Source organism: Tamandua tetradactyla, chromosome 12 (assembly GCF_023851605.1).
Source record: "Tamandua tetradactyla isolate mTamTet1 chromosome 12, mTamTet1.pri, whole genome shotgun sequence".
NCBI lineage: Eukaryota > Metazoa > Chordata > Mammalia > Pilosa > Myrmecophagidae > Tamandua > Tamandua tetradactyla.
This window is the reverse complement of record NC_135338.1, coordinates 4,455,585-4,481,986: the sequence shown is the minus strand read 5'-3', so window position 1 is coordinate 4,481,986 and position 26,402 is coordinate 4,455,585. Positions and strand designations below refer to the sequence as shown.

The 26,402-nt window shown below is 43.0% G+C and overlaps 1 protein-coding gene and 1 long non-coding RNA gene across 2 annotated transcripts; both read left to right on the top strand.

Annotated features, from left to right (window-relative positions):
* Positions 1–8,535: 8,535 nt before the first annotated feature.
* Positions 8,536–10,394, top strand: SIX6 (SIX homeobox 6). The gene is made up of 2 exons (XM_077122237.1): positions 8,536–9,185; positions 10,226–10,394. The coding sequence occupies exons 1-2, from the start codon at positions 8,614–8,616 to the stop codon at positions 10,392–10,394; spliced, it is 741 nt and encodes a 246-aa protein (XP_076978352.1). The 5' UTR covers positions 8,536–8,613.
* Positions 10,395–13,955: 3,561 nt separating this feature from the next.
* LOC143651189 (uncharacterized) lies at positions 13,956–26,054 on the top strand. The gene is made up of 4 exons (XR_013159900.1): positions 13,956–14,056; positions 22,710–22,911; positions 25,009–25,255; positions 25,891–26,054. It is a non-coding gene; the product is annotated as an uncharacterized LOC143651189 (long non-coding RNA).
* The last annotated feature ends 348 nt before the right edge of the window (positions 26,055–26,402 follow it).

Sequence of the window (26,402 nt, the reverse complement as noted above, 5' to 3'; positions counted from 1 at the left end):
TCAACATATTACCAACATATTTTTCCACTCTATGCTAGAATAAATTCATGCAGAGAGGGATGTAATCTTCTCTCATATATCTAATACTGTGAGATACATCTATCACTTTAGTTGTTCATTTCAATAACCATCCCAAGGGAAGTTTTAAAAGCGAAGTCCACTATTTCAGATAAAATGAAGAAATTAATGAAAATTCTTCTTCTTTGGGCTCTTGTCAATCTTGGTACTGAATAATGTTTAGGTGAAAAGTCAATAAATTTTAAAAATATAAACCCATACATATTATTTTCCTACTTCTAGAATGACCACATAATATTTCTATTCTTTCCATTTGTTTCCAAGAGACATTTGAAACTAGCCCATTTGTCATATAACTTGGTGTAGTGTGCTGGAACAAAAAAATGTCCCCCCAAAATATATTCATTCCCTAATCCTTGGAACCTGTGTGGTTAATACCTTAAATGTGGCAAAAGGTGTGATTAAGTTAAGAATCTTGAGAGAAGAAGCTTATCCTGGATTATCCCAGTGGGCTCTAAATGCGATCACATCTATCCTTAAAAGATAGAGGCAGAAGGAGGTTTGAGAAATACACCCAGAGGAGAAACTAATGTGAAGAAGGGGCAAAGATTAGAGAGATGTGGCCTGAAGTCAAGGAATGCTGGTGGGCACCAGAAGCCAGAAGAGGCAAGAAACAAATTCTCCCCTGGACCCTCTGGAGGAAGCACAGCTCTGCTAACACATTGATCAGATGTCTGATCTCCAGATTGTGAGAGATTACATTTCTGTTATTTTAAACTACCCAGTTTTGTGACAACTTGCTGTGGCAGCCGTAGGAAATTAAAACAGTAGGCATCTGAGGAATATCATGTAAGCTATCTATCGGCTTCTTTGTATTAATGTAGTTTAACAGCAGAGTCCACAGACTAGGAGAGCATACTTCCAAAGATCCTAATGCTTGAAAAGTTTCAAGAGACCCAAGCAGAACACAAAAGGATTATAATACCGAGGACAAGATGAAAAGTACTATCAAAATGGAGGGCCTAATTTATACATTATGTGGCTGGTTGCCTACAAGAAAGGAACTAATACTCGTTGAGAATTTACTATGTACGAGGTACTGGGCAAGGAATCTTCACATGTAATCTCATTTAATCCCTACAACGAACCTATAAAATAAGTATTATGCAATTTAACAGATAAGGAAACTGAGGCCCCAAATCATGTGATTAGTGAATTATTTCATCCTAAATTATGCAGCTCTAAAGTCCTTGCCATTTCTACCACTTTATCCGTTTCCAGGAACTTTAATGTGAGAAGTACTACTGCTCCAAAATACCATCTAGAGACAGCACGCCCTCTTCTCTGAGAACCACTCCCCACCCCCATGTTTACTCTCAGCAGCCAGTACTGGGTCTTTGTCTACCTCATGATTTTAACAAGGCTTTGTCTAGGGAGCCTGTACCAGGCAAGGGAGAATAGAAACCAGAAGGAAGGAGTGATGAAGTCAGAACAAACAGAAAGAGAAGAAAGAACCTAAACACAAACTATTACAATATTGGAAAATGCACATTAGAAGCAAAAATCATTTTCAGAGGCTACAACAAGGACGAGTAAATAAAAGATTAAAAGGTAAATAAGCCAAAAGAAGGTGAAAAGGGTAGAAAGAATATTTAATTAAGGGCAAAAATTAACTATAAAATTTTAAAAATCTGTTTAGCCCCAAATTTTGATAGCTGTAATGACAAATTCTTTCACATTAATTTTAAAAAACTTGGGATAACAGAGAAAGTAATAACAGATTAAATACTAAAAAGAGAAAAGGGGAGAGATTAAAATACCGTCGTTTGAAGGATCAGAGAAAAAAATCTGTTCTTCAAACAAACATACACGCATTTCTCTTTTCCTTAATTTTTTTCTAAATCTACTCCCACTGTCTGCCTATATAATTCCCTGCCAGAGCTTTGCAGCTGGTCCCCACTGGGGCTTAAGCAGCCTCCTCCCTGTGTTTCCATTTAAAAATCTTTATTTCAATAGGTGGGCCTGGAGCATCTGCACCTCCAAAATTACCACACAACTGATCCAAAATGATTGAAACAAAATTGGTTTCAAAAATTGCCCTTAGGCTGAAAGGAGATGAGGGCTAACATTTCAGACCTAGAGAAACATTTATCACAATTCTGCAGTCTGTAATAGACTTCTGTGGTCATAATAGAAATGTTGACAGCTGTTAATTACAGAAATGCCAGTGAGCATCACTGTTATTCTTTTGAAAGATCTAACAAAAGAGTTCAGAGCTTTATTTACTTAATCCAAACCTTACTGAGACAACATCTCAAATCCAATCTCTTCTCCCCTAGAGTCTGGATTCGGTTCCATTTTCCTGCTCGTATAGAGAGTTCTGACTCAGGGCACGTTCAATAACCTCAGACTTCAACAGTTCTTAATCCCCAAAGAAGGCAATGCAAGTCCCACAGCCATATTTGAGATGCATGGGCTTTTCAGCACTCGCAGGAGTGGACTGGCTGGCAAGACCCAAAATAGTCCAAATTTGTGTTCCTAACTCTGGAAGTTACAGCAGCATGAAATCTCACAGGAATTTACGGCAGGCACCAATAAATATTTGTGTGTGATTCAGAACCTATGCCCTCAAACTCAAATTGAATTAACCAACTTCCTTGGGTCAAGAAAGCAAGGTATATAATGGACAGAGATTCAATTTGTGCTTTAAGCCTATCTCTGCCACTAAATAGTTGTGTAATATGAGTAATCATTCAACCTCCTTAGTCTTCATATTTTGCTCATTTGTAAAATGGAGGGGGACTGGACTAGGCAATATTTTTTAGCCATTGGTGTCTGTTCCAACAACTAATCAAAGAACCTGGATTCCATCAGGATAAAAATGAAAAGAAAAAAAAACCACTTTCCCCACAGATGTCTATAGACTTATAAGTATACAGTTACCACGTTTTATTTATTTTAAGAAAAAACAAAATTACAGTAGATTCTTGGGAACAGATTTTATTAGTGTGACCTAATACCTAAGGTAAAATTGAAAGTGTGGTGATTTGTTTGAAAGTGCTTCAACTCCAGAATAAATTGATTGTATTTTAGCAGATTTTGTATGTTGTGCCTTGTTAATTATTTTGAGATCCTTTAAGAAGGAGGGTTTCCTAACCGTGGCAATGTTGACATTTTGGGGTGGGGGGCATGTCCTGGTCATAGATGGTATTTAAAGCATCTCTGGCCTCCATCCACTAGATGCCAGTTGTAAAAACAAAAATTTTTCCAGAATTTCCAAATGTCACCTGGGGGGTAGTGGGGAATTGTCTCTAATTGAGAATCACTGTTTTGAAGGATAAGATGCCATTAAGTATATTATTTTATATATACTGCAAATTTTTAAAGCATTTTCTGCTAACCAACTGGATCGACTCAAATAATTTAAGGTATTTATTGGAGGCTCATGCCACTATTTGATTTTGCAGTATTTATGTAAAATTATGAATTACTACACATTTAATCAATACATATATATGACACACAATTTAATGTGAATAACGTTTAGCTCATCCTAGAGGACATTAAACAAACTACATTCTTTCAATTTACTGAATTTTAAGGTTTCTATGGGTATTTTAGAAGAATACTTTGATCTTGGATTCAAAAATTGTCAAAAGTAACCTGCTAGTAGAGAAAATAATAATGTTCCAGTAGAGAACTATGAATTGATTAATTCTTTTCAATCATTCAATTAATGTTTTATTACTGTTTATTAAAGTGTAGGTTGGTTATATTTACATTTTAAAGTAAATGTAAGTAAATGTAAATTAAATCTTCAGACAAGACCCCATTTATACATAACTCTGAGCAAACAATGCTATGGTGTAATTAGCCTTGTGCAAATTTAGGCTTGCCCTAAAGAAATGGAAGAGAGATAGAAAAGTGAATTTAAGACCACAGTTTTACTGGAGCATAACCTGCAATACACTTTTTGGCTTAAGTACAAATTCTTATCCAAATGCCTTGGCAAAACCACAAACTAGAGGCCAAAAGAGAATTATAATCAGCCAAACATTTTTTAAAAACTATACTGCTAACTAATCATTACTTTTAAGTGGTACATTTTCCTTCATTTAAATTTATTAAAAATTCTTTTTCTTCCACTTAGCAACATAAACAATTTTGCATATTTTATGTCATTGAAAAATAAGCAAACAGTTTTGCAAATAACAACAAAAAATCCTAATCTCTTAAAATTAGATGAATATTTTAATTGTAATACTTTTTTGCCAGTTAATTTTATAGTGCCAGAAAATCTGCAAAATGTTTCTTAAGTAGTGTTTGCTTGCAGGAGTCCATGATAAATAGGCTTCTCTGCTCTTTGTTACTGGCAGGGGAAGAATGCATGAAATGGAGAAATCTACCTTGAGACTTATTAGGATAGGTAGTACTTTAAAAAAATAGGATATTTACTTCATTCCATTATCTGAAGATCTGGACTATCAACTACATAAACACACATACATCTATATTTATGTGTATGGTGTCAAATAAATGTCAGAATACTAAATTCATTGATAAAAGTTAGAAAGGATAAAATTTTAAGACTGTAATTTTAAAGATTGTAAAATGCCTTTAAAAACTTTTCAGAATTTTTTACATCATAAAAAAATAAATTAGAGCTATAAAAATATAGGTCAGTTCTCACACTATCCAAGGCTTTGAGACATAGAAAAGAAAAAATAAGATCTCTCTTCCAAAGTCCAAATCGACAAACACAAAAAGCTGGGGGTCTCATTGCCTTCCAGTCTGTGACTCTCAGATGTAGCATAAATGTCTTAATCAAGGCATTCAAATGCACTCAATTACTACGTGATTAAAAATCCCCGACTGTGTGAAACTGCGTGAGAAAGAAAACAACTCTCCCCTCCCCCCGCCCACTTTTTTTTTTTTTTACAGGCATTTGATTTAGGGAAAAACAAAGAAGAGACAAGACAGCGATCGAAACCCAAAGGTAAAAATGTATTGACCTCTAAGCATTGTGTTTCTCTGGCAAATCGTGAGCTACAGTTGAGCAGGATGGAACCGGAGCCCTACGTGTCGATTTACTCAGGACAGGAAAATCAGGAGGGGCAGAACGAGGGGCGAAACCCCGATATATGCTAGAAGTCACAGACTCAACTCTGAGGCTTTCTAGTGTGACCCGCACAACGCCCTGGAAGCACTCTGCCCAATCCCGCACCGAAGAGTCTGCCCACGGACATCGTCTTCAACCTGCTTTAGTCTCCCATAAAGTAAAACTCTTAATTCTGCAGAAAGCAGAACAGGCTACAGATTCCAGGAGAGAAGCGAGCAGTTACCCAAGACGTCAGGTTCCAAACCAATCCTTCCGAAAGTTGCGAAGCCGGAGGTCAAAGGCGGCCGCTGCCCTTTCTAGATTTCCTGGTAAAGCGCAAAACTAAAATGTGTGCTATGGGGTACACAGGGGTGGCGAGGTGCCCAGAGGATTGGTGCAAAGACCCTAAAAAGAAAAAAATCTAATCTTTGTAAAACTTCGCCTGGGAGATGTGAGCTTTATGGAAGGGGTGGGTCACCCGCGTTCTCCACAATGGGGTTATTTCTAAGGAACCCCGCGGTGCTTCTCCCTCTCCCGGGGATGGAAACCCACATATTTCCTCCTGTTTATTCTGTCCTCTTGTGAACCTCATGAACGAATCTGCGATTCCAAAGTGCCCGGGGACAGTTTATTTCTTTTAGTTTATAAGATTAAATCAAGTCCCTTCCAAGGCGGAATTAGGATATCCTGAGACTTCTCAGGCCGGGTCCGCCGGGGGCCCAGAAACGGTGTCCGGCCGCAACCCGACCCTTCCCCCGCGGCTCCCGCGCCGCCAAGTCAGGCTATCCGTCCCTTTCCGAGTCCCTGGAGGGTCAGGAGCCCCAGACACGCAGAAGCCAACGCACCCGCTCATCTAATGTTTGCAGAACTGTTGTCCAAGCAATAGGCTATAGGATAAATATTCCCATTTCCTGGATAGTGTGCCTAGGCCAGGAAAATTAACGTGACTTGCTCACAAACACTAAGGATAAGAAGGCAATTCTCCCCGATCTGCCGCTTTCAAACAGTGCAACAAAAGGGCGGCGGGAGCTGCGGCCCCCTGGGGGCACCGACTCCTCTCCACCCCGAGCCGCCAGGCGCGAGGGTTGGAGTCCGTCCTAACCTCGCGCGCCGCAAGCTCTCAGTAGGCCCGCGGCCTCTTCCACGCGCCGAGGGCGAGCGCCAAGCGATTGCGCGGCCGAGACCCGGCAGCGGAAAACATCCTGCAAAGGAGACATTTAAGAACCTCGGCCAACGCCAGCAACGCGAACGCCCTCCTGACTCCGCGTACTGCTGCGGTGGGCCGAGGTACCCGGCACGCAGTCTCGGGAGGGTCCGGCTTCGCCTGCGCAGGGCTTCCTCGGCCCGCCGGGGTGTTTTGCACAGCGAATTCCCCTCCGCTTGCGCGTTCTGGGACCTTGTAAATGATATTTCACATTACGAAGTTATCTTTCCTGCTAATTCAGAAGTCGCCCCAAGCTAGAAAAGATTTGTACTTTGTCATTTTCCTCATGGCACTTTTGATTTTGCCTCTGCTCTATCGCATTTTAAGAAAATGAGCTTTTCGAAAAGCAAACCTCTCCATTGAGGCGGCTGGCAACCTCACAAGAATGATGAAAGGTTGCAGGGCTCTCTTCCCCTCTGCTATTTTTTTTTTCCGAGTGAACTGTGAAGATCTGTGAAAATAATATCAGCGTTTTCCGTCAGAACGAGCTTCACCCTGCACTCAGGCGTGCCATGATCTGACCCGACACCTCCAACCATCTGTGCTATCTATCTGCCTTCTGATTTACCAGACCTGTATAAGCTGCATAAGATTGTACTTGAGACGAAAGAAAAGACAGCCGGGCCAGGTACAGTTGGGCGGTGAACCTTCCCATCTGATTCCTTTCTAGGGATGGACGTCCAAGAGACGGTTTTCCTGGCGTTTTGGTTGGAGCCCCCTCTCCCAATTTTCTTCAGACCATACAAACGCCTATCAAAAGCCCAAATGAGTCTGTGGTTTCTTTGACCAAGGCGACTGAAAACCTGAATACAGACATCAATTGGGAATCGATACAAGCCGTCCATTCGATCTGCTGGCCCGAGGGCAGTGCAGCCAAGAAGGCGCTTCCTCTCTGCAGGAGGGTCCGCTGACCAGCCAGGCTTGGGAAGAGCTCTCTAAGCGCCTGGCATTGCGGCGGGACCCCCCGTTCTCTATTATACTTTAATTGCTTTGGGATAACGGCCAAGGTTAGAGTTTTTACTACCCCCAGCTCAAGAAATATATCTTCTAACACAAAATCGGGGCAAAAATCAGCCTGCAAAGAGAGAAGCCAACCGATATTTTTAAAAAGATTTTTGAAGTAAGCTTTTAAGTTGCGGTTCTGACCGACCAATGACTTCTCACTCTAGATGTGGCTATGCTGCACATTTGTTCAAGTCCACTAAACAGAGGTGTGGGGGGTGGGGGAGGGGGAAGTCCGGACATCATTAAACTAAACTAAATTTTTAAATTATTATTAAACTAAAGTTTATTTGGGAGAGATTGCTCTACTACCCCCCTTTGCTTGCAAGTGTTTGACTTCATGATCAGCATCGTGTTATCAGATGTGAGCTATCCTTGCTCATATTTTTAAATGATTTCGGGAGGCTTGGTGGGGGAGCTGGGAGTGGAGTCCAAACTGACCTCTTTTACAAATTCCTGGTCCCATACCTTCTGCTCCAGATTCGCTTCCTACTGGGCTGCTTTCACAGCTGGAAAAGCAGGGAGGGGGAGGCATGTAGGGATGGGTGCTGGCAAGAAATGAAGTTGCATCTCCACTCCCCTTCCCTCTCCCTTTCGTGAGCTCCCTGCAAGTTTTACTGTTTCATTACAACTAAACTTGAGAATTCTCAGAGGACTTCGATTTTGTCCCAGTCTTCTTTGTCCTCTGGAGACCTCTCAACCCAGACAGCGCATGCCCCCAAAGTGAATTCCTGTAGCATCACTGCCTCTTTGGGGTGGAGATGGGGGACAAAAAGGAGTCAGGAGTAAGCGTGGGGAGTGAGGGTGAAATGCTGCCACTCTCGCCTCTCTTTCTCTCCCAGCCACTCGCATGTCTTTTCATCCTGCAGCTTCTGCAAAACACGGAGGAAAAGTCCACACTCGTGTGGCGGGCGCTGTCGAGCGCTGGGAGGTGCTGAAATGACCTGGGCACGCTAGCCGCAGCCTTGATTGGCAGAGCCGGCCGGTGACTGACAGGGGGTCTCCATGGCGCCCTCTCCGCCAATCCGCTCACTCCAGTAGCCGCGCCGGCTAGACTGCCTGCTGCCGCAGCTAAGCCGAGACGAGCCGAACCTGAGCCTCGGGGCTCGCACGTCTTCCCGTCCTGGCAGCTCCCTGCCGGCCGCGGCGCAGCCACCGCCCTAGCGGTGCGTCCTCGCCGCCCCCAAGTCGTCCCACGCAGGAGAGCCTGGCTCACCCAGCCAGGCCTGAGAGCGTCTGCTGCGTGTCGCGCTCCGGGCTGGGCGCTGCTGCCGCTGCCGGCGCTGCCTCGATGTTCCAGCTGCCCATCTTAAATTTCAGCCCCCAGCAAGTGGCCGGGGTATGCGAGACCCTGGAGGAAAGCGGTGACGTGGAGCGCCTGGGTCGCTTCCTCTGGTCGCTGCCCGTAGCCCCCGCGGCCTGCGAGGCCCTCAACAAAAATGAGTCGGTGCTTCGCGCGCGAGCCATCGTGGCCTTTCACGGTGGCAACTACCGCGAGCTCTACCACATCCTGGAGAATTACAAGTTCACCAAGGAGTCACACGCCAAGCTGCAGGCGCTGTGGCTGGAAGCACACTACCAGGAAGCCGAGAAGCTGCGCGGACGACCCTTGGGGCCGGTGGACAAGTACCGTGTGAGGAAGAAGTTCCCACTGCCGCGCACCATTTGGGACGGCGAGCAGAAGACACACTGCTTCAAGGAGCGCACGCGGCATCTGCTACGGGAGTGGTACCTGCAGGACCCTTACCCTAACCCTAGCAAAAAGCGTGAGCTTGCCCAGGCAACCGGACTGACCCCCACGCAGGTGGGCAACTGGTTCAAAAACCGCCGGCAAAGGGATAGGGCTGCGGCAGCCAAGAACAGGTCAGTACCTAGCGGCCTCGGCGCCGAGCGCGCACCGACCCGCGCCGGATGCCTCAGATTCGGCAGGCGGTGAGCGCGGCCTATCTTTGGTGACCCGCCCACCGTGTTTTGGGCTCCTAGGTGGGACTTTCTTCTGGGTCCTTGTCCCCAACCCCCTCTCTTTCCTTCTCGGGGGCGCATCGGGGTCGCTCCGGCAGTCAGTCCAGGCCATCAAACCAAGGCTGCTTGGCGCTGGTCCGAGGGAGATAAAAATTAAAATCTTCGAAACCATGAGGAGACCCCAAGGCCTAAAGCTTATTCTTAGCCTGGGCCCAGGCTCTTACCAGAAAGGGAAACCTGGATTATTAACAATGTGGCGATTTACTATTGTCCTTTTTAAAGCCCAGATACAGCGCTTTCTAATCGCTTGAAATTAGTTTTCAATGGGCTCCTGTTTCTAAGAAGTTGGAAGAGTTCTCTTCCCGCGGTCCGCCAGCCCTGTCTGAAAACAGCAAATTGGTTAGATAAGGCTCTTCATTCCCCACCGTATAGATCTTGTTTAAAGCCAAAGGTATGGGCCAAGAGACCACCCGCATTCTCCAGCCTAAATACTCCGTGCCGTCCTCGGACAACCCTGTTTGCTTTTAGTTAGAGTCGATCTGGACACGGGGCACTGATTTCAAGCGTGCGCTCCAGGCAGACTTGCGCTGGGAAGGCATCCCTTGTCCCGGAGCCTGGTTTGTCCTTGTCATCCCTGTCTCGGTTTAATTCCTGCAAATCTCACAGTCCTGTAAATGTCCACAAAGGCGGCCAACAACCAAGCAAGCCCTCGGTTCCAACATCCTAAATACCGGGGAGGTGGAGAGTCGAGAAAAGGTGCGCAAGAGGGTCGGACAAATGCCGAGCTCCGCTGCCTGGCTGCTGCCGGCTCCGGCCGGACCTTCCCCGCCGTAATTCCAGCGTCTGAGCGAGAGCCGCTGCCCACCGGGGTGGAGGGGCACCCTGGGAGACCCGGGAGGCTAGTTGTGTGCTGTGACATATTTCCCCTTCCTTTACTGCAGGCTCCAGCAGCAGGTCCTGTCCCAGGGCTCCGGGAGGGCGCTACCGGCCGAGGAGGAAGGCACGCCCGAGGTGCTAGGTGCCGCCGCTAGCCCGGCTGCCAGTCTGTCTAGCAAGGCCGCCACTTCAGCCATCTCCATCACGTCCAGCGACAGTGATTGCGACATCTGAGCCGCCCACCCGGCACGCTCAGAAACAGAACCCGGTGTAAAAACGAGACAAACAAAATAAAGGAGGGAGGGAGAATGAGAGACCCAACAAATCCAACGCCTGCCGAAGCCAGGTGGCCAGGAATCCCAGGGAGCCGGCCGCAATTTCCGCCCCCTGGCCTGCCGGGCTCCACTGGCGCCCTCCGGCTGCGACCATGAGGGCCTGCGGTGAAGCCCAATTCAGCCCCACGTTTTCCTCGCTTTGCTTTTTCCCAGGGATTTTGCTGCAAAGATACCTTGGGAACCCGAACTACACGCCCAGCGCCTGCCCTAAGTCTCCTGTGGGTAAATCACATCGAAAGGACGCTGTTAAATATGCATAATTCTTGTTTTAAAGTGTTTTTTTTTAACCGAAACATATATATGCTGTTTATTTACTTATTTAAGAGACTGCCATGGTAGGTTTTTCTATAACTTGGGGGACTTTGTTGTTTCTAAAGGTGTAGGCTGGTGCCGCATAGGTTCTGTGTGGAGAAGCCAAACAATAAACCCAGCGAGCAACATTTCTTAATTAAGGGAGCTGCTTTCAGATTCCCCCAGAAGGTCATTCTCTCCACCTGATACGTACAAATGGCCTCAGAAGCGTCTTCTCTATACTTTTTGCTTTCTCTGGTGGCGCCCAGTATGTTTTTTAAAAACATTCCACTTCCCAAGCCAAGATATATGTGTATGTATGTATTATGCATGTTTTGGGGGTATATATATATTTAAACCTAGAAATTGGCAACAGGAGCACACCCTGTTAGGCAACTCCCCACACGGGTCCCCAGCACAGGTAACTATGGCTTGTCCACCTGACACTCATTTTTATGAAGTGTCTATGAATTTCAGAAACAACTTCGGAAGCCAAACTCAGAGACTCAAGCAATGAGTACTAAGTTATAAAGATCAAAGATTAACCTGGCTCAGCCTCTGCAATAAGAGAGGTTTCTCATCTCCTTCCAGGGCCCCTTCCATGTAAAAGCAGTGGGCATGCTAATCATTCTAGAATGAGCATATACAACACTTACGATTGAGCTCTTCTTAAGATAAGAGAAAAGGAGAGTGGAAAGGGTCATAAATAACTAGATTAGCAACTTCTTACTGCAGAAGCATGTTTAACCAAATGCCTGGTTTTCAATGAGAGATATACCAAGATGGAGGAAAGGACATAATCATGTCACTTATGGAGATAAAAGAGAAAGTTGCATAAAAGTGACTGGCATTCTAAAAAAATCTAATGTCCATATTAAATATGAAACAAGCCATCAAGAGCCTCATTGCTCTAGTAATCGCTTAATTTAAAATGTCAGACAAATGTCTTTTGAATTTAATTTTTTCTCTGAAAGCACAGATAACATGCACACACAAAACACCAAACATACACACATACACATATAAAACACCTACTGTCTTTGTGCTAAGAAACTAAGTGCAATCAGGAAAGCCTTTAAGCTTTTTTCCCCTAGTGAAAAGGATTGCATGTTATATCGTTTGACTTTGATCTTTAAATCACTTCAGTCCTCCACCCCACCTTACCCCTAGTTGCCGCCCTCGCCTTAGAAGATGCTCTTTGGATCAGAAGTCTGCTAACGTATTTAGGCAGAAGTGCCAAAGTGAGAACCAAACAAAAATAAGCAAAGTCATGCAAGACAAAAAGCAATCAAATGGCAAGATATACAGTGGAATCCAGGGCATAAGGTTCTTTTTGGTTTCTAAATTGTTTAAACAAATTTGACCTCATTTGAACATTATAAATGGTTGTCGCTATGTACAGTAGCCCTTATCCAGAGAATTGTCGAAAATCAAACTCTCTTTTATTCAAGAGAGTTTTAGATGGAAGAAGTGGGAAATGTTTTGTGATCAAGGTGGTGTTTTTCCCCAAAGCAACCCATATACCTTTCTATGGGTCCTGAAAGGCTAGGATGGCCGAGCTCCTTCAAAGCTTCATTTTATTTCTAGGAGCCTCTGGTTGCTCCCGGAATGCCCAGAGGCAGGGCCAAATTACCTGAGGCTAACCAGGCAACTAGGTAACAAAATTTAAGGAGATACTCTCTCCCAGGTACCGACCCTGCATTTGCATGACCCTGAGATTGACTGCCTCTTTAAATTTTGCATTCCAGGGACTCCACTTGCCTCACCCTAGTCCTGATTCTGCCAAGGGATGTTGCACTTCAATGAAAAACACCCAGAGATTTCTAGCCTTGTCCCTCTACACCACTCCATCTAGCTATGCAGCTCTACAGAACCAACATTTGGACATTATTTGACAAATTTTATCTCTTAAGCTGATGCTTCCAGGTTCAAGAGGGAGGGAAAGGACTAATTAGTGGAATCATGTAAAGGAATTTGAGATTCTAAAAATCCGATCACGCTCACCAGTTCAGATGATATCTAAGCAGAAAGAAATGTCCATTCTGCACTCTCAAGAAAACAGGATAACACTGCAAGGAGCTAAGCTTTCTCTTTACAAAAATAATTTTTAAATGACATTTAGTTGCAAAAGAAAAAGGGAAAGATTAAACAGTGATAGAAGTTTTTTCTTCCTGCTTTGGTGATTTAAGCTACATCTACCATTTGCTTAAACTAATATGCTGTTTAAGGATTACATGTTAAGGTAACCATTCCTTTTCAATAATCCAGAGGTTTATTAATCTAATTTCATTTTAGAATCTTATGGGTGGCACATTAAAAATATTTTCAGTGTTTTTCTGAAATCTGGCTGTGCCTAGCTTCCTTTGCAAATAATCAAATTTTTGATGACCACATATTGGAAAATGGTCGAAATCTCCCCCGCAGATGTGTATTGAAAAGATTTTGTTTTTCTTTTTAAGATTTTTTTCCATATTAGTTTACCCTGCTCTAGAAACGGGGTCTTAAAAAAATAAATCAAGATAGTAGTAAGCCTGACCGTTTCTGAAATTGGCGAAATCTTCATATGATGAGCTTCCTTTCTTTTTTCTGCAATCCCAATTCCCAAAAAAGCAGTTACTCCAAAAAGGTAGAAAGAAGCAGTTAGTTATACATTTCAGATAGCCTGACCTACGTGAGGGTTTTCCTTCCAGTCCCAGCTAAGGCTCTTTTTAAAGAGTATATATATTTCAACCACCTGCCAATTCCATCAAAGCCGCGATGGCTCCTGCTCCCCAAATACCGCAGTTCCACTCGCCTCCACTTCACTGACCCACTCGGCTCCCACCCGCCCCTCCGCTTTCCCTTCACCAGTGTGTTTATAAAACTCGGGAAGGGAGCGGCTGAGCGGCTGGGGGTGGAGGAAGACTTGCTCTTTGTTTACATTAAACAAATGACAGGCAAAGAGCTCAAGCCAAGCCTTCCTTGACCTCGTTCTCGCCCCCTCATTTTCACAAAAAGGAAAAAAAAAAATACTGTATCCAAAAAGAACGTGAATGGGGCTGCGGAGAAGAGAAGCAGCTCTTGGCTGTATTCAGCCCCGACGCCGGGGCGCGGACGATTTCCGCTCCCATTGTGAGGCGGGGCCCGGCGGCGGCGACGGGTTGGGGGTGCGGGGGGCGGGCGGCCGGGCTGTCAGGCGGCTCAGCGTAATCAGGGCTAATGACGGCGGCGGGGCGCTCGGCGGGACAATGCGCGGGGCCGCGAGGTTCTGGCGGCTTGAAAGGCTAATAGGTTTGCCTGGGGGCTGGGAGGGGGCGGTGTCGCCGAGGCGGAGGCGGCCGGGGGAGAAGGGGTCATTGTCCGCGCCCCTCCGCCGCGCGGCCGTCCCCGGGCCCCGGCGCGGGGGGCAGGGGAGCGGCGGCCCGCAGGCCGGGGGACCCCTGGGGGCCGGCTGGGCAGCGACCCCAGGCGTGGCGGGGGCGCCGGTCCCCTCTGGGTGGCCTCCCGCGAGGAGGGCGGGCCCGAACCTTTTTCCTCTGGGGAATCCGGGATCCGGCGCGCAGTTCCCGGGCTCTTGGGTCCTTCCTCCCGGGTCGGGTGGGCAGCTCGGTGGGGTACTGGAGTCCGCACACCCGCCTTTTCCGGTCCGGGTCTGAGCTCCGGAGGCCTCGGGACCACTCCCATTGTTTGCCCGATTCCGGGAGCTCGAAGAAGGAAACCCCTTAGAACCCGGGGGACAGAAAACCCAGGGCTGAGCCCAGGGGAGCGCGGGGCCGCCGCCGAGGCGCGCGCGGTCGCCGTCGGGCTCGGAACCGGGCGGCGAAGCCAGGGCCGCAGCGAGGGGCGGCGGCGCGCGCGGGGAGCGGCGGCGCGGGTCTGGGCCTGCGCCGGGGGAGGCTACGCGCGCCGCGCGGCTGCGGGTCCCGCCGGGAGGCGCCGCTGGCGGAGGGAGCGGAGCCGAGCCGACCCCGCGCGAAAGCTGCGGTTGTCTCGGCCGGCTCTCGGCGTCCGCGAGCGGCCAGTCGGAGCTGGGAGAGCTGAGCCGGGAGCGCCCCGGCGCCGAGGCCCTGGGAGGGCTGTGCGCGCCCGCAGCAGGCGCGGGGTCCGCGGGCCCGGCGGGGAGAGGGAGCAGTGCGCTCCGAGGGCCGAAAGTCCGCGCCCGCACTCTTCAACCCTGGCAGACCTCCCCCCGCCACCCGGACCCTCTTCTTTGGGAAACCCTGGGGCTCCCATTTAAGCTGTTACGGATCTCCTCGGGCTACATCCTGCCTTGCAGTTCTCTCTGTTAGGCTTTATATTCCCCAACATCTTTAGACCTACTCTACGGAAAGGAAACTGGTTTTCTCCCCCCCTTTCACCTCCTTGTCTGGAGACAAAGGGGTTTGAGGGCGATCCCGGAGCAGAACAAGCAGTTTCACGCCTCTGTGCCTCTCTCTGCTCACGCTGTTTCCGCCTGCTCGGCGGTACCTCTGCCCGGAACGCGACCCCTACCTCGACTGCCAACCTGTCAATCCGTCAAGGCGACCCACCCCCAGGGACTCTCTGTTGAGCCAGTAGGCGCCCCGCAGAGAATTATCCACTCCGTTTTCAGTGCTGCCACCAAACCTTATCTAAATGTCTCTTTTCGTGCTTGTGACACTTTTGTGTGTTTAGTCTACCTGTTTCAGTCTCCGGTTAGAGTGTAAGCTCCTTAAGGGCAGGGACTGAATCTTAATCACCTTTGTATTCCCAGCACCTACTTTAAGTAGTAGGTGCTCAATAAATATTCTTAAAAGGAATGGATAAATGAATTAATGGATCTTCCTTGAAGTCTGCCAGCTCCATCCACATTAGCAGAGGAGCACCGCTAGCTCTGAGCTCATCAAAAGCAAAGATGCCTACTAATAAAGACTGAACCCAAAGTTCACCTAAATCCTCCCAACTCAGGTCAACAGCTCCTGCCTACTTGTCACGTACTCTGGGAGGATTCATACCACTGCTATGTCTTTAGGCATATGTGTTGTTGTTGTTTTTTTTTTTTCAGAATCCTGTGGTTTTGGGTTACTAATGTGAAAATTATCTTCTTGCATACACTTCTGGAACAGTGAGGTAAAAATCATGCCCTCTGGTTTCAAAATTTCTATAAATTACAATTCTCTGAACCCAGTAAAATAGAATTCCTAATATTTGTGTATGTTAAGAATGATAGAGCTTTCTCCTGCCCAAAAAACATAACCTTTTCCCTACCCTCTCTCCCCCTTCCCCTACATATATATATATATATATATATATATCCACCCACTCCATACTGCAGTCCTGACCTACAAATAAAAAAGAACATGTACAAAATAAATCACAACCTCAGACTACGAGCCCAGTTTTAAGATACTGGATTGGCGCCCCAACCCCACACCAAGGCTAACCTATGGGAAAACAAAAAGCGAAACCACAGAGCATTAATTGAATCTTAAATCTCAAAAGCCCCATGAAAATCTACTTGCTACCATACTCATCTCAATTTTAAAATTTTATGGAGAGAAGCAAGTGAACTGTAAGTAAATTTGAATTTCGATAAAATATATATAAGCTTGCCTCTTGGAAAGTCATTTTAACCTGGCGCTGTCAACCTGCAACCTGAGAATGCTGTTTTATTGTTTCTTCTGACAGAAGAGATTAGTTTTGGATTTTCTAGCATGAGATCAGACACCTCATGCTTATTAATTTGGTACATGAAAGTTTGGTTGGTGGTAAATTAGTTTGTTATGTATTTCAAATACTTTCAGATATATGAGTCCTATTAAAGATTTGTCCATTTAAATCAATCACTATTTTAAACCTATTTTTGCTGCATTAGATATATTCCTGACTTTCTATAAAGTCATGATAAGGTATGCATTTGAATGGAAGACCTATCTGTACATCCTAGACATCTTATCTACATAATTGCAATGACCTGAACTAGATTCATCAATGTACGACAAACAGGAGAAAGAAAACTATGTTTTGAGCAGTATGTAGTAATGTGAGCTGAGAAGGTGGAATCAAACAGACCTGGCTGGAAATACCTAATAACTGTGAACTCGGGCAGGTCACTTAACTCCCTGAACCTTATTTTTTACTCGTTAAAATGGGATTGATAATGTCTGGGGATATTGTGTTACTGTGAAAATATATACAAACACCTAGCACAGACCCTCGTTCATAATAAGTTTTCTGTGATTGGAATGTCCCTTTTTCTGTTTTGTTTTGTTTTGTTTTTCTCCTGGTTAAATGCTAGTGTAAAGAAATAAACTATACAATTCCCCTTTAAAATATGTTAATAGGTGCTATCTACACATTTGAAATATTGTTAAACTTTAATGCTAAATGCAGTCCTTAGTATCAGAAACAGAGTCTGTCACCACCCCCAGAAGGAAAGGCCAAATATGCTGGTTTTCCTAGAGCAGTAATAGATGAGCTTATACTAATGCCCCATCATTCTCTCCTACGCTTTTTACTCTGCTCTGACTGTTTGTCATCTACATGAAGCTCTCCAAAGGGATCCCAACCCATCATGCAAGTCAGGATAACCCCAAATATAAAGTATAATCTCTGAAAAGGTTACATAACCTCTTGAGGAAAATTCAAGGTCCCTTTTTTTGAGGAGGAAGCAGTAATCCCACTTCACTTACATTTGTATGGTTGGTTTTTTTTTAACCGCTCATAATAAAGTCCTTTCTTCCGCACCATCTCTTCCTCAGAAGGAATCTGTGAGGTGAGTCAGGCAGATACCGTGATTCCTGCCTTTCAGATAAGGGGAACGACACTTATATGACTTGCTCAAAGTCACAGGATCAGTCAGGGAAGAACTCAGGTTTTGTAGGATTTACAGATTGTATAATTTGGATGGGGGTGGATACTCTTTAAGATAAAGAATCCAAAACCACAGACCCTCATATATAATAGCTAGCTCATGGGCTGTTTTTTTCTGGTTGTACAAATAATATCACTTTCTATTTGTGCAGTAAGCAGAGCAAAATTAGTAGAGCATACAAAATTGGATATGAGAAAAGAAATCACAATTATAAATTGTTAAATATATCACAACCACAAAATCCAGACAAATAACAAAATCATTTTATTAATTCACTGCCATACACACCTCTAGAATAGTTTTTCCTCCTACATTTTATTTTGACTGTGCTTTTTTGCTTCTTTATATAGCAGCAATTTAAACATAGTCTAGAATAGAGAGATAATCCAGTCTTTCCTCTAGCATGGGTTGATTTAAAGGTTCTCTTATTCTTGATAGTTATGGAGAGTTTCTTTCAGCTTTGTAACTCATTATTGGTAATGTCATAAATTATTTTTAGGATTGGCCTCAAATTCTGGGAAACCTTTTTGAAGTTTCTTTCATATATGGGCAGTAAGATTTCAGGGCACTCTATGTTTCCTTGAACAGCAAACCATCTTTCATGTATGGGCAGTAAGATTTCCGGCACTCCATGTTTCCTTGAACAGCTACCCATCTTAAATAATCTGCATTAACAATAGCCATAAACGAGTTTGTCCGTAATGGTCCTACCCGCTCCTACGGTGAGCCATGAGTCACCAGGGTGAGCAGCCGGAGTTTTCCTGTGAGTCATTCCTGCATGGAAGCAGCTAGTAACAACTTAACTAGACACAGAAGTGGCAGCAAGCCATTAAAATACATAGCATTAAACCCAAACCAAATATGACCAAATCCAAATTCTCTTTAACTACTGAATCCCCAAAATGACTCCATTGGAGTAGCAGAAAACTGGTCTGAAGGGGTATAGGCGCCAGTTGACAGTTTCCTGCAGAAGGTTAGAGTGCCTAGCCTGCAACTAAAGAGTCGTCTGCTCAGGCCCCTGAATGGGTAGGAACAACCACTGAGGGTCTTTTCTTCCACAGACTCTTTAACAGAAAATGGAAATAAAGTGGATGGAAAATAAACATCAGTTTCTATAAAAAATGAAAGATGACAGAGAAGTCAAAATTCCTTGTCTGTTAATTAGTGTTTTTCTTTCCAGGAAAAAAAAAAAGCCCATTTATCAGAACTTATCAAAACTTCCACTTTAAGATGGGTAAATTTTATTATCTATAAATTATACCTCAACCTGATTTTAAAAATACATAAAATGTTTTATTTGAAGGGACCTTAGATATCTTGCCTGGTAATCCCCAGTTTTTACCTCCAAGGATTGCTTTTATTTTGTTTTTAATTATGAATTTCATATCTTGAAAGATTTTTATCATTAAATGAAATCATATAAATTGCTATCATGGATAAAGATAATAAATGTTAAATAAGTTCATATCAGAAAGTCATAACCTCATTCTGTTGAAAGTCAAGTCCTTCCAAATATAAACCACTTAGATACTAATTTATAATGATCTGAAATAGCATTCCTATTAGCCAATGAAAGCAGATTGGTATTTGATTTATAATATCTTAACCAGTGAATTTATAATATCTTGACTTGTATAAATCAGAACTCACATTTCTCTATTGAAGAAATAGCTTCACTGTGATACCCTAATGGAATCACTGACATTACTAACATTACTATAGATACTCAAACTGGTCAGAAATCCATTCACTCCTTCAATCATTCTATAATCATCAACTCATTATCAACATATATTGGGCACCTAGTGTGTGTAAGGCATTTTTGCCTCTCTCCCCACACTAAAATTTAAGTAATTAGGAGTAAATGACTGTCCAGTAGGTACAGATTGGGAAGGAGTCCTTAACCACCTTAAAAGAGTTCACATACTGAAATTTCCAAACCCTGATGAATTATATTTTGGATCCAGAAAGAACTTCTGTGTAGGCTTTATAGGATTGAGTTTCCAAACTGCAGAACGAAACTTTAAATCAGGGGAAGAATGAGCTTCACCCAGGATACAGGCATCCAATGGGGGGTCTCCACTGAAGCATGTCCAAGCATTATGCCCTATTGTGCACAGAACGGGTTATGGCATGGGCTGCTTTGGTCTTCCTTAGGTTTGCTGTAAGGTCAGATGAGGTAGATGGTCTAGAGGTCATGAGCTAGTTTTCTCTAGTTGTTCAAATAATATCCCTTTCTATTTGTGCAGTGAGCAGAGCAAAATTATAGAGCACTGCTTTATGTGGCCTCCTCCACCCCCACCCCACTTATGGTTAGACCTGGTTGCCAGACACTTGTTTGGGTTAGAGGCAGAACACCCCATAAGGAACTGATTGGTTAGCTGTGGCCTACAGGAAACCAGCCTCTGGAGGTGAAGCCATGGTGCCCTCTGGAGCCATGGAAGGCCTGTTGAACTGCCCCTCGAATGTCTCTGCATCTGGTGCTGGAGCAGCTATGCCGCAGACTGGTAGTGCTGTCTAAAAGCTCCAAACAAGGCCCAAGTCTTTGGGCTTCCCAGTGAGATTCTGATATGTGCTGCCATGGTTGTTTTTAGAGCAAAAAGCCAACATGCTTTACAGAAGGAAAAAGAGCTACCTAACAGGTCTTCTGCATGGGTTGAAGGATATCAGAGAGTCAGTGAGATTAGACTGATTGCACATGCTGCTAAAGCCCTTGTGTTACCCGCCGTGGACACCAGTCCTCTGGAGATACAAACACTGTTTTTGACCAACAATAAAATCTGAACAGGTTATCTCTTCACTTGAGGATACATTAGAGCTTCTCAAAAAGGAACAGAAGAATGAGCCCTCTAAGTTTTCATTTCATAGAGTAATAACAGACAGTCACTAGAAGATGCATCAAAATCCTTCCAAATACAAGTTACTGGTGCAAAAAAAAAAAATCTTAAAAACCTCACAAATGGGCCAACTGTACAGGGAAATGTGTATAAAAATATTCATGTTCAGGAAAACTTAAAACTGCTTTCTTGACAAACTGTACACTCGAATAAAAGAGTGAAGGAACAGAAAAAACAGGAAAAAATGTTTGAAAACTCTAACATGTGAATGAAACAGGTTGTCAATGATAAAGAATTAGGTAAAATCTCTGACTGAAACCATGCTGAAGGTAAGTTTTCCTGCTCCATTTAGATAGGATAGATGATAACTTGAATTAGACAACATAAGTTCATCAGGAGATGGAGACCAACTAGACTAGCTATCAGAAGTCGATCTGAAGAAATTTATTGCTGCTATTTTTTTTACCTATGGGTAAAATCAAATGAATAAAAAGCTACAGGTCAAATAAAAGTCTCCAAATTAAGAAGCATCTTTGCAGTCATATGGAAGTGAGATTGAAAGCTTCAGCTGAAATGCCAATTACTGCCTGAATTACATCTAGAACATTTAATGCAACTTCACAGAATATCAATCAAGGAGGGACTTTACAGCTAAGAAATAGAGAAGAAACTTCCCCACGCGTATGAAACCATTAGCCATAAACAGAGACTCCTGCAGGAGAACGGATGAAGTCAAGAAGGTCCTGGGAAGAACACTTCCTTCTATCACAGCTGCAGTATCTCCCAAGGGGAAACAGCTCGAGAAAGTTGGTTGACAGCTTTGTCAACTGAGAGAAAGCCCAACAAGCTAAAAAAAAGAAAGAAAGAAATGGTTACCACAGGCAAAAACTGGTTGAAGCAGTGTTTAAATTCCAAGTGGCACTTTTGCGCTCGCTATTGCACATACAGCCCTAGGTGGAAGCTGGAGAGAATCTGAGCCTTCCAGGGAAGGAGAAGGCTCAGCTGTGAAGGCTCAGGCAGCCAAGGCCACATGGAACTTTGATTCAGCTCCCATGGCAGCAGGAATCTAAGCATCCACAACCACAGCGTGTGATTTGCTTGTGTTCTCTCTCTTTAAAAGTAATTTTGGGGCAGTGCGACGGTGGCTCGGTGGCAGAGTTCTCGCCTGCCATGCAGGAGATCTGGGTTTGATTCCTGGTACCTGCCCATGCAAAAAAGAAAAAAAGTGATTTTGATTGATCTCTTTTTAATTTGATGGCTGTCATTTAATTGATGCTACATTTATTTTTACTGACATTTGATACATTGATAGCTCCTAACATAGTGTTTTTTTCAAGTATAAATGGTTTTAACATAATTCTCATGAATGCATTATTTCCACTTCATTGGCTCCTCTAGAATTAAATCATATAAAAAGTGTATTCTGATTGACATACAAGGTCCACGGCCATCACTGAAGTTTGACATGACCAGGTAGAGACATTTGAAACAATATTGTTATTAGAAATCTGCAAGAATAACTTAATGTTTAACTCGATAAATGTTTATTGGTTTTTAAAAGACACAAAAATAAAAGTAAATTTTTTAAAAACCCCAAACAATAACATTCCCAGCTAAAATTTATAACATTTTTATTAGTTTCATCTTAAATTCATAGATTTCTTAAAAGGAGTTGATATTTTGCAACATTTGTTTCTTGTTTTGTAATTTCTTTTTAGCCTTCGTCATATTGTTTAGGATATTCTTTGCTTTTAAGCATGTCTAAATTTTATGCAGTCAAAAAAAAGTTTCCTGTTTTAAAAAAATAAAGGAAGAAGGAACTTGCCGAGGGCTCTTTGAATCACTGACAAGTCTTAGAAAATCTCTGGACAATAGAAGAGTTGCTAGAATACTGGAATGGACAGAAGATTTTCTTAGTTCAGAGAGAGGAAAAAAGGTAGTTTAGAAACCACAAATTGAGCCATAATTCTCTCTAATTGCAAGAAGGACTGCAGTGCCACAACTGCACATTTGGATGAAGATGAAAACAAAATCATGTTTTTTAAGTGAACAGAAGAATTACAATCAAGAGGAATAATTAATATGATAGCTAATAGAAGCAAAATTCAAGATGATCATATTGGATGGGAATGCTGGGAAAAAACTAAGCAAGGTGAACTTTAACTGGTCTATCCCAATTTCCGGGTTTTAACAGCCTATAGCTACAAAATAAGGCCACAGGCCATACTTGTACTAAATACGAAAATTACAATGGACTCTATTGGCTTGATTACAGGAAATTACCAGGGAGTTCGCCAGCTTTATTTCAGCTATGCTTACGCTTTTCTGCTATGATCACCTTGTTACGACACCACAGTCCATTGGACAAAAAGTGTCCTCAGTGAGTTCCCTCCACTCTGACCTCTGGGAAGAAGATTCTCCCCTTGCCTACCCATTTCAGACGGACCCTCTACTAACATCTCTGGACCACAGCTAAGGTGAAGTCACCACTTCTGAATAAAATTTTACTTAATGTTATGAAACTGTTGAACTATAATCCACTAGCCTTGATTCTTGATGATGATTGTATAACTATATAGCTTTTAAGGTGTGACTGTGTGATTGTGAAAACCTTGTAACTGACATTCCCTTTATCCAGAACATGGGCAGATGATTAAGAAAATAAAGATATATATATATATATATAATTGGGGATAACCGGTATGGGATGTTTTGATTGTTCTTTTATTTTTATTTTTGAGTAATGAAATTGTTCTAAAATTGATTGTGGTGATGAATGCACAATTATATGATGATACCACTGATTGTGTAAGGTGGATGATTATATGGTATGTGAATATGTCTCAATAAAATTGCATAAAGAATTTTAAGGTTAGAGGATAACAGAAAGGAAGTATAAACCAGAAAATGCAAGTGCTATCTGAGATAACTATTATCAGAATTCACAGTGACGCAGACCCACACTTAGGGTTTTGGTAGGGCTCCTGGCCTGTCTCTGCCTCCTGGGGCCATCCTGTCACTAAGAATGCTCTGCCATTTCCATCCCCGAGTGTTCAACCAAAACTCTCCCAAGGCCCAAAGACAGAAACAAGTTCGCCCCAGCCCACCTCCCAGTTTAGTCAGCATAATTAAATTTATCTGGAAAGTTTATTCCTCCATAGGACTCAATTGTGTCACTTAGTAAGATGTGGGTTGTGTAGAGGCTAAACCAACAGTGTCAGGGCCACTGCATATTGGAAATAAAGGAGTAGACTCCAGTACTGGGATCCAAGAGTCCGGGTCCTGGGCCAGGGAAGGTTAGTAGCAGGAGGTCACTAGGAGACAGCAAGAGCCAACAAAATAAAAAAAAAAAAAAGAGAAAATCCATGGTTCAGAGGGGAATTTGAGGTACAATGAAAGCATCAGAAAAAGTTCATCAGTTACTTCTAGGGACAGTGTGTGTCTGGGGATACACTTCTAAGGTCAAGTTCAGAGAAATCATTGAGTGCAGCAAGACATCACACACAGAATGCTGCCCCCCAGAAAACAGTGCAAACCCAATAAAATAAATAGGACTCCTTAGAGAAACTGTTGGTTTTAGGGCTAAAGCCGATAAAATACAAGATGAACCTGGAACATCTTGTAGTATCAGTAAACTTAGGAAGTGCTCAAAAAAGGATGGAGCAAGTCAAAAGGACGCAGGGGCCATGCTGAAGGAAGTGCCCAGGGCAAAGTCTGGAACAATTTGAGCAACAAAATACAGAGTGATTGTATTACAACTCATAAAAAAATATATATATCCCAAGTCCATATTCATATGAATAAATAATTGAATAAATAAATAAATGGAGGAGAAAGGACAGTGTTCCTTATAGAAGAATTCTAATTAATAAATGCAGAGAAAATGTGGACGGGATAAGAGAAATACAAAATCATCAGACAAATACTAGTTAGAGTTATTGCAGACAAGATCCACCTACGGATGCAAAAATCAGTGGGCAAAAGTTTGAGGGAAAACAGGATATCAGCATACTCTCAAAGTATTTCCCCAAGATAGTTTTCAATTACAAAAGGGAAGCTAGTAAAGTTACATTGGAGAACCCCGGAGTGACACTTTGACCAAGCACTCAAGAGTAGCATCATCAGTAATGAGATACATCCATGTCACACATGCTGTTATGTTGTATTAGGGACACAAGGGCTCTTCACTGGATTCTTGCCAAAAACGTATTATTCCCATCACAAGTAAACACTAGACAAACCCAAATTAAAAGACAGTCTACACTAAAATTGTGGAGCATTTGTTAAATTCATCTGCAGGGACACTGGGTGATATTGGCAGTGACTGTTCTACATTGAGGCTTTGTTTGGTTTACCTATTAAAGTGTACAGTATTTAAAAATCAAACATAGCTTTACTTAAAACACTAAGCTGAATTAGTCATGTCCATTCAGACATAACCTGAACTACTGAAAAGTACAATTTCCAGAAGGTTTATTCTGTATAAACTATATGTTAGTCCTCAATAGAACACCTTTTTTTTCTTTTTCTTTTTGATTTTGGTTGTTTGATGTGCAATATGTTTTTGTATGCAGGTAGTAAATAAACTTTGATCTTCCAAAAAAAAAAAAAGAAAAAACAAAACAGACAGTCTACAGACTCACCAGTATCCTTCAAAAAGTGCCAGGGTGATGAAAGACAAAAAGACTAAGAAGTATCACAGACAAGAGGCGGCTTGTGAGATACAACAACTAAATCCAATATGGGATTCTAGATCGGATCCTGGAACAGGAAAAAAAAATACATTAAGGAAAATCCAAGAAGGTTCATAGTTTAGATAATGTAATGTACCAATTTTGATTTCCTGATTTTGATAATGACCATGGTACAATTATGAATTGCTAACATTAAGGGAAGCTGGGTGAAGAGCATGTAGGAAGACTTTTACTAGTTTTACAAATCTTCCTTATTTGTATTTCATATTTATATTACTTCTATGTCTAAAATTATTAAAAAACAAAAGTAAAAAATATACAGTATCACCTACTCTGGAATTCAAATAACATGTTCTCCTTGATAGGATGTTTCCAGTGTGTTACGCTTGTGCTTGGAGGTGAGTGGAGATAAAAGTGATGGAGGTTCACCAAGTAGATTTGTACTTATTCGTTGTTAATTCAAAAAACAAAATAAGAAAAAAAAAAAAGGAAAAACAAGCAAAATAAGTAATTTTTCTTAATTTTAACTCACCTAGATAAAAAACATTAAACTACATTTCCTCTTCTCTTAATCCCCAAAAAGGACTAAAGAGAACATCAAAGAACATCCTGTTTTAGGAACCCAATTATGTTAGCTGAATTACCATGGGAACACTATTTTAAAAATTTGCATCTACTTGTTAATTTAGCATTCTCAAATGCTAAATTTGAGGACATAGCGATAAAGACTAATCCTGACTCTTTTCTCCCCCTTTTGTATAGAACCAGAATTCAAAGGATGTCCTCAGGACCCTCCCCCATTTCAGAGCAAGTTCCAAAGGCTTCCAAGGGGGATCTCACTCCTACACTCAGTACTGGCTGATTGGAGAGAAGGGAATGAAAGACGTGCAGAGTGAAAGCAATGGCGGATACTTTGAAGGAGGAATTAGGGGAGAAAACAAGTATTCCTTTAGGATTCAAAGTTTCTCACTTTCCTCTATAATTTTTTTTTTTTTAATTGCATGGGCAGGCACTGGGAATCCAGGTCTCCGGCATGGCAAGCAAGAATTCTGCCATTGAGAACAGGGAAGTATTTGCAGAGTCCCCTAGGGGGAATGGTGAGAAAGGGGTAAAATTCAACTTCCCCAAGTGGAGAATTCTTGATATTCTCACAGGCAGTGGGGACAACCAAAGCAATAGGCTGAGCCTCCAATCTTGGAGTTTGTTCATATGAAACTTAATCCTGCAAAGGATAGGCTAAGCCTACTTAAAGTTAGGCCTAAGAGTCACTCCCA